General features: G+C 40.1%; 1 protein-coding gene and 1 long non-coding RNA gene across 2 annotated transcripts in view; one reads left to right on the top strand and one right to left on the bottom strand.

Moving 5' to 3' along the window:
* Window positions 1-4,758, top strand: part of LOC124626706 (piwi-like protein 1) — a 10,959-nt gene extending 6,201 nt beyond the window's left edge. Inside the window, exons 7-9 of the mRNA XM_053678732.1 lie at window positions 377-577; window positions 769-871; window positions 1,735-4,758. Coding sequence (XP_053534707.1) covers window positions 377-577; window positions 769-871; window positions 1,735-1,892 — 462 coding nt within the window. The 3' untranslated portion in view covers window positions 1,893-4,758. The remainder of the gene's footprint in view (window positions 1-376; window positions 578-768; window positions 872-1,734) is intronic.
* Window positions 4,759-4,763: 5 nt separating this feature from the next.
* Window positions 4,764-5,607, bottom strand: LOC128630202 (uncharacterized). Its single transcript, XR_008394585.1, has 3 exons — window positions 5,470-5,607; window positions 5,197-5,294; window positions 4,764-4,902 (listed from the first exon to the last, which is right to left on the bottom strand). It is a non-coding gene; the product is annotated as an uncharacterized LOC128630202 (long non-coding RNA).
* Between the last annotated feature and the right edge of the window lie 2,477 nt (window positions 5,608-8,084).

Genomic DNA, 8,084 nt, shown 5'->3' on the forward strand with positions numbered 1-8,084 from the left:
GAGCGTTGTAGATCTTAAAGAAAACAATATCGGATGGGTATCGGCTGTTACTCAAGCTTTCGATTAAGGAAAATAAAAGCTAGGATCATGACACTTCTAGTAAATAAGTTAAATGAAACTGTTTTTATTTATTTATTTATTTATTAAATTGAATGTTTACGGATATTGTTGTTTGATTTTCTTTGTTAAAGTCGTTTCACCTTTTGTGATGTGACACACGCAGTGCAGTGCAACTGCTTCTATGTGATTTTTGTCACAGTATATCCTTTTATGGGTCTAAGCATACGGCATAAGATAATTTCAGATTAACAGCCTCAGTCTACAGATTACCATTACTTCTTGTTCTGAATCACTCACTTTAAATCATGTGTGTAAGGTGGTTGTGATCCTGTTAGCCAACCGTAAGGATAAATACGATTGCGTGAAGAAGTACCTGTGTGCGGACTGTCCCACTCCAAGCCAGTGTGTGGTGGCTCGCACCCTCAGCAGACCTCAGACCCTCATGACCATAGCCACAAAGATCTCCTTGCAGGTGAACTGCAAGATGGAAGGAGAGCTGTGGAGCGTCGAGATCCCGGTACGGTTCTGTTCTTCAAGCACTGGGAGTTTTTCAAGTAACTGAAATATATCCGGCATTGGGATTTCAACTACAACCAAAATCATCACTTAAAAGGATATCTGATCTTGTAACTGATCAACAGTGGCACCTCCTAACCCTGATGTTATTCTATTAAAACATTGTTTTAGTGACTTCTCCTGCTCTTTCAGTTGAAGCACCTGATGATGTTGGTATCGACTGCTACCACGACAGTGCCGCAGGAAAGAGATCCATCGGTGCACTGGTGGCCAGCCTCAACCCGGGCATGTCCAGGTACTTAAAGCATGACTTGTGTGGACTCTGTAAACAGCTTTAAGAAGGCTTGTGTTTAATGAACTAGATTTTAGATTTGAACTTTTCCACCAGTCTTCAGAAGAGAGGGCATTACCCTTTGTGGTTTATCGTTTACCCTTTGTGGTTTAACTTTAGGAGAGAGAAAAAGCACAATATCGTTCTTTTAATGAATAAAATGTTTGTCAAATTGCTGTGGTATAAGGAATAAAAAGCATCAGGAAGACCTGTTTAGCTTCGTGGTGCGTCACATTGCACCATCCTGTCGTTGGTTGATAATCTTTCTACATATAGCAGCACGCTCATGGTTTCTTTATTTGTTGATATTTTTTAATTCCTCGTATATCTGCATATTGTTACCACTACAAACGATCAGTAAAGATTATGAATCCAACAAGAGTTTTTAAGCTCAGTGGTGGGAAATTTCAGAGACTTTTAACACTACTTCCTGCATCTCAGGATTCTTTACTAAGGCCTGAGCTGGTTCTCTTAATCTCACACACTCTTCTCTGTATTTCCATTTCCTTCCAGTTGAAGGACAGAATCACAATCTTTTAGTCTTGAATCCTCTGAACGTTGTTTTCCTCGCTGCTACCGCCACCTTCATCTTCCTCATAAAGGGTCTGGGCCATGCTCTGTATGCTATGTGCTCTGTATGCTAAATGCAGTCTGGGAGGAACATCATGCTCATAAATGACCTCGTTACACCGACTTTACACTCAGGATGAAATACTCACACTGCAGTCTGACGGAACGTGGGAGAAAAAGTGAGCGATTTTAGAATTGTCGCTTCAGTTAAGAAGCGCATTAAGACATGGCTTTTTGTTTTGATTTCTTTTCCTCAGCTGCGCTGAAGGCCTACTTCAAATACAACGAATGTTTGCCGTCACGCATCGTGGTGTATCGAGACGGCGTGGGCGACGGCGTGCTGCTGAGCGTAGTCGACTACGAAGTGCCTCAGTTCACGCAGTCCATCAAGGCCATGGGTGAAGATTACGCATGAGACTCGACACATCTCCATAAAACAGATTTGACTTTTTGGGTTTTCTCTCAGCCATCAGTGTTTCTGTGTACAGGCCCAAACTGACTGTGTTGGTGGTGAAGAAACGCATCTCTTCCAGATTCTTCGCTCTCCTCAACGCCAGACTGAGCGACCCTCCTCCGGGAACGGTCATCGACGCCAAAGTCACGTGACCCGAGTGCTGTGTTCAGGCATAGTTCATAGATCTTTTTCTCTTTCTCTGGTGGTCTTTCTGATCACAGCTTCAGGTTGCGTTCGGGGCGTTATAAAGCTGATGGCTTGATTTGTCAGGTACGACTTCTTCATCGTGAGTCACAAAGTGTGCTTCAGCAGTGTGGCCCCCGCTCACTACAACGTGGTGTATGACAGCAGTGTCCTCAAACCAGACCACAAGCAGAGACTCACCTACAAACTCTGCCACATGTATTACAACTGGCAGGTGAAAGCCACACACACACACACGTGTTCATACAAGCCCGCTTTCTACACAACCCCAGATCATGCTGATTGATGATGTAAGGATTGAGGATGTGGTCATTTTCTTTAATCGCACGTCTATCATTAGAGAATCCGCATCGTGTGATCAAAAACGGAGAACGCGCATGAATTTGTTATAGAATTTGTCCAAGATTTTATTGGGAATGTTTCGTACAGTGTTGACGATCTAAATAGCTTAATTTAGCTTAAAACCATGTAATTGCAGGGTTAAAGATACGAGCTATACGAGATCAAGCCTGCGATCGGAGCGTCCGTATACTCGATGTTTACAAAACCGCAAGAACGGAAGCGAAATGCTATCAAACAAGTCAGAGTTAATGTATTGTTCTGATGGCTGAAGGAAAATTTTACTTAACGGTTCTATCTTAAGGGTGAGCTGAGGTTGTGTATAATTAGTTTAGTAGAGAGAGAGTGAGTGATGTAGAAAAAGGAAATAAAGAATTAACAGGTGTTGTGAATTGAGGATGTGTAGAAAAAGTATATTTAAAGCAGATGAATGAATGTATTAGAAGCCGGGAAAGGTGAGGTTTCCTTCACGTGTTTCCTGGAGGATGCAGTAGAGTTGTGTGTGTGATTTCCTGTATACATGTATACACACGGTTGTGTGTAGTTTTAGAAACATCTGGGACTTGAATTTTCAGTGTGCACATGATAGATGTGCTATATAATGTAATTTAGAAACAGGTGGATTTCACGAATATTTTACACTAAATATGAAACTTATTCACTTCGACTGAACATTAAATGAATCTCAGAACTGAGACAGTATTAAACAGTCAGTAACAGAAGCCCCTGTGAGAATCAGAACCTCAGGTTTAATCAGTGTTGTGGAATGTGATATGATCAAATCAACAAGTTAGTATATTTTACTTGTACTCAGCACTTTCCTTTAACTGGAGCTGAAACTTGTTGTTAAAGCGTTTTTGGCCTTTTGTCAACCCTACAGTTCTCTGTTCACGTTTTCCTACAAAATGTCACCTCCTGTAATAACACGAGCACTGCTTTTTATTTATTTAAATATTTTACATATACGGATTATATACTTTATGTACGTTTACAAAAGGCTGATGTAGATTTAAAACGCTCTGAAAGTTTTCACCAAAGGAACAGAAATTATCATTATTAATTTTTTAAACCGGTTTATGATGCTCGTGAGTGTGGCTCTGTGACATTTAACACCTTCAGCAAGACTTTAACGCGAACACGCTTTAAACCGGTATTTCCCGTCGCAGCACGCGCACAGGTTTGTTTAAGATTAGCACGCGCACACTTATAATATCGTCACTACAGAGCCCATGGAAATGAATGCTACTTTTAAATGGTTTTACTCTTCACCTTATAAATCTGAATTTCCTGCAGACGATACTAAAGTGAATGCATTTCTTCAAGACCTTTGTAACCCTGTTATTGATTTGAATACTGCCATGCAACTGGACTCCCCACTCTCTTGAAGAAATTTGAATTCAGTTAAAACTATGCAGTGTAACAAAGCTCCTGGCCCGGACGGGTTCCAATTGAATTGTTTAAAACATCTATTGGAAAATTAGCTCCACTGCTTTTATCTGTGTTCAACGAATCCTTGGAATGTGGGTCTTTGCCTCCAGCTCTGACACAAGCCACTACAGCTCTCCTTCTTAAGGAGGGTAAGGATCCGTCCTCCTGCGTTTCTTATAGGCCGCTGTCTCTGCTTAATGCAGATGTAAAGGTGTTGGTGAATGTAATGGCATCTCGTTTAGAGAACGTTATCCCTTATATCTGAAGAGCAAACTTCTTTTATAAAGGGACATCAGTTGTTTTTCAATACCTGTACGCTCTTTAAATTATTCAAAGCATTCGGCTGAGATTGTGATTTCTTTAGATGCTGAAAAAGCATTTGACAGGGTTGAGTGGGTTCAATCCACATCAGAGAGGAATGATTTCTAGGATTTATGATTTTATTCTGGCGTTAGGTAGTGAGGCAAGTACCAAAATTAAGAATGCGTGGGAAATGGAGTTAGGAGTACAGATAAATGAGGGGTGTTGGGAACGTGCTATTGGTAGGATACAGTCTACCACTTCCTGTGCTCGTCTTGGACTCATCCAGTTCAAAGTTTTACACAGAGTCCATCTGTCTAAGTCGAGACTTTCTGTAATATATCCAGAAGTAGAGGACAAGTGTGATAAATGCCATGGCTCTCCCTGTCATCTTGGCCATATGTTTTTCTTCTGCCCTGATCTCCATGGTTTTTGGACTGGTTTCTTTACCATCATGTCCACTATTCTCAGAGTAGATTTAAAACCTTGCCCATTCATTGCTACATTTGGGATTCCTGATGCCTCAGTTCTATTACGCTGTGTACAAAAAGATATTATCACTTTCACATCCCTAATAGCAAGACGTTCCTGCGGCTGGTTCGTGTAAATAACTCGTACAGTCAGGCAGGTGTTGGTTGTTTAAAGAAACCTTTTAACAAAAAACAAAATAAAAATCAGCTCCTCAATCTTCCACCTCCTTCTGAAAACACACAGATGAAATAGAAATCACACGCTGCAAGGACACAGCCAGGTTCTCTTTTACACACACCTGAGAGGAGATAAACCAGCTGAACTTTCTAATCTTACATTAAACATCCAACAAGCAGCTTTCGGGTCACAGTGAGACATTAATGACAAGTTCCTGTAACGCTTCTTCTGCGCTAAACTCGAACCTGAGGGTGACGACGCCATCTCAAACTAAAACAACTTCTATCTACAAAACTCCAGTGCAGAAGAGTTACTCTGACCGGGGTGGAGTATTTCAGTGTAGTACCTTCTGATCGGCGATCAGCATGCCATCATGCAGCTCACCTTCCGTCAGCTTCTCGGCTGCACGTTAAATGCAGTCAGTGAAACCGGTGCGTAATGAACCTGTAGAGAGAGAGAGAGAATGACAGTGAATGAGTTCAGATGTTACTTGAACACATCTGTGATCTGAGTGCCTTGACCTCAGACATGATCTGCCTGCGAGGTAGGAACTGTGAGGTTAAACGCTGTGACTGTAAATAAACACTTGAACAGGTGTTGACTACAAGTGTGCGCTTACCCTATGCGCTGAAGTTGCTGCCTTAGATCACGGATGATTGCAATCAGAGTCGCTCGTCTCTGTGCCTGAGCTGCCAACACCTACAGGAACACAACTGCTGGAATAACATATTGATCCTATTGATCAGATGGTTACGTCTCGCCAACACCTACAGGAACACACAGATCTTTTAAACTCACGCATGTTGTTTTACATCTAAACCGTTATCCATGGACAGAACACACACTCTCCCCAAACAATATAAACACAGTAAAATAAAACTCAAGTGATCGAGTCACCAATGAATCGTTAGCAGAGTGGTTGAACGTAGTTAAAAAAAAAAAAAAGGACAAGTTTTAATTAGCTGAATTGTGCATCCTTACTGCCGGGTCTGGAGCTGCAGCCTGTTGGCCGTGCCCTACGCCACGGTATGGCGCATTTCCTTCACCCTGTCCTTCTTCTTCTGCACATGAAGTGTGAGTTAAACACTGTGACTGTAAATAAACACTGAAACAGGTGTTGACTTACCCTATGCACTGAACTTCCAGCCTTAGACTATTGATCCGAGCGATCAGAGCCGCACGTCTCGCCCGCTGAGCTGCCAACAACTACAGGAACACACGGGTCTTTTAAACTCACGCACTTCGTTTTACATCTCCATCAGAAGACGCAGTAGGCCTAATCAAAGGCCAGATAGAGGTCATCTAGTCCAGATACCTTGTTGTTCACTATTGACTGAACAAGTAAACAAATAAATAATATTTTAAATTCATTTAAGATCTGTTGCACTTTTATTATTATTATTATTATTATTATTATTATTATTAATAAATTATTCAACTGTTGGTTAAAGGCGCAAAAAAAAGAATCCACAATGCAATTAATGATTAACCACTTTAAATCGAATACATGTATTTTCTAGTATTCCCCCCAGAAGTTTATGTAAATATAAATAAAAGCTTCTCATTGTTGCCAGATTGAACAATCGAGTGCAATTTAAAACGTTTTTTTTCTTCTGTGCATTAATTAGTTCATTATCAATTTAATCACAGTTTGCTGATTTATTCCTAAAATATATTTATTACTAAAATAAAAAAGGAAATCCAGTAGGCAGTGATGTCAATAATTAATACATTTAAATATTAAAATTAAATAAAACTATTTTAGTATTTTCCTCCAGATATTGTACACTTAAAAAAAGTAAAAGACAAAGAAAAACACAGCTTCTCATTGTTGCCAGATTGAGAGACTGAATGCAAATTACATATAAATAATTTTATTAGCTCATTATTTGGTTATACTTTGTTCTGATTTATTCCCAAAATGGAAATAGGAATTTCCCTGCTGAAAAAAAACAAAACAAAAATCAATCACAACAGAAACCCTCATAGAATCTGTAATGTCCCTGTAGGTCTGCTGGTAATTTGTTGCTTTGGTGGCATGTTGTGTCTAGTGGATACCATTAAGAACCAATAATGGCACTGGTTTTAATGGTTAACAAATTAACACGCGTTCTCCGTTTTTGATCACACGATGCGGATTCTCTAATGATAGACGTGCGATTAAAGAAAATGACCACATCCTCAATCCTTACATCATCGATCAGCATGATCCGGGGTTGTGTAGAAAGCGGGCTTGTATGAACACAGGTGTGTGTGTGTGTGAGTGAGTGGGGTCCACGCTGCTGAAGCGCACTTTGTGACTCACGATGAAGTCATACCTGACAAATTAAGCCATCAGCGTTTAAAACACACCGAACGCAACCTGAAGCTGCGATCAGAAAGACCGCCAGAGAAAGAGGAAAAAGAACGATGAACTACACCTGAACACACCACTCGGGTCACGTGACTTTGGCGTCGATGACCGTTCCGGGAGGATGGTTGCTCAGTCAACTATTTTCATTATCGATTATTATCAACTATTATGGATTAGTTGTTGCAGCTCTATTTGAAACACATTATACTAAGAATTGTGTGGTATTTGAAGATGTATGTTCAAGGTAATGCAGTTAATACCCATTGCAGTTCTTTATACTTCGGGGTTATTACTCGGATTATAAATGTATTTGAGTGAGGACATTTATCACCTGTGTGCTTTTTCTGCATTGTTATTAGTGTATGTACTGTATGATTTAGTAAAATAATCATTAGCCACGTTGTGAAGCTCGATGCAGTAGCTGATGTGAAAGTACATTTTATGTGGTGGCGAGGTGGAAATATGATCCATACGTATTATGAATGAGATAAGAATGATCTGACACAACTTCAGACTGTGGAAGTGTTACAGTATTTTCTATATTTAATCTGTACGTATGAGGTCAAGAGTGTGACCACCATTATGAGTAGGTCCGATTACGTTCTGATTGACCTCTACTGAATCTAAGATGGACACAACCGCTGTTCTCAGAGGGTCTTCTGGGTTATCAAAGTGAATACTAAAATCACAGACGATTAATGCTTTATCTACAGACACAACCAGGTTTGAGATAAAGTCTGTAAATTCACTAAGAAATTCAGCATATGGCCCTGGGGGTCTGTAAATAATAATTAGAGGAATTGACTTATTTTTTGTGGCTACATAAGTTATGCTGGTATAAAGAATTTCAAAAGAATTAAATTTATGACTAGGTTTTTGTG

Source organism: Ictalurus punctatus, unplaced genomic scaffold, assembly GCF_001660625.3.
Source record: "Ictalurus punctatus breed USDA103 unplaced genomic scaffold, Coco_2.0 Super-Scaffold_100046, whole genome shotgun sequence".
Taxonomy (NCBI): domain Eukaryota; kingdom Metazoa; phylum Chordata; class Actinopteri; order Siluriformes; family Ictaluridae; genus Ictalurus; species Ictalurus punctatus.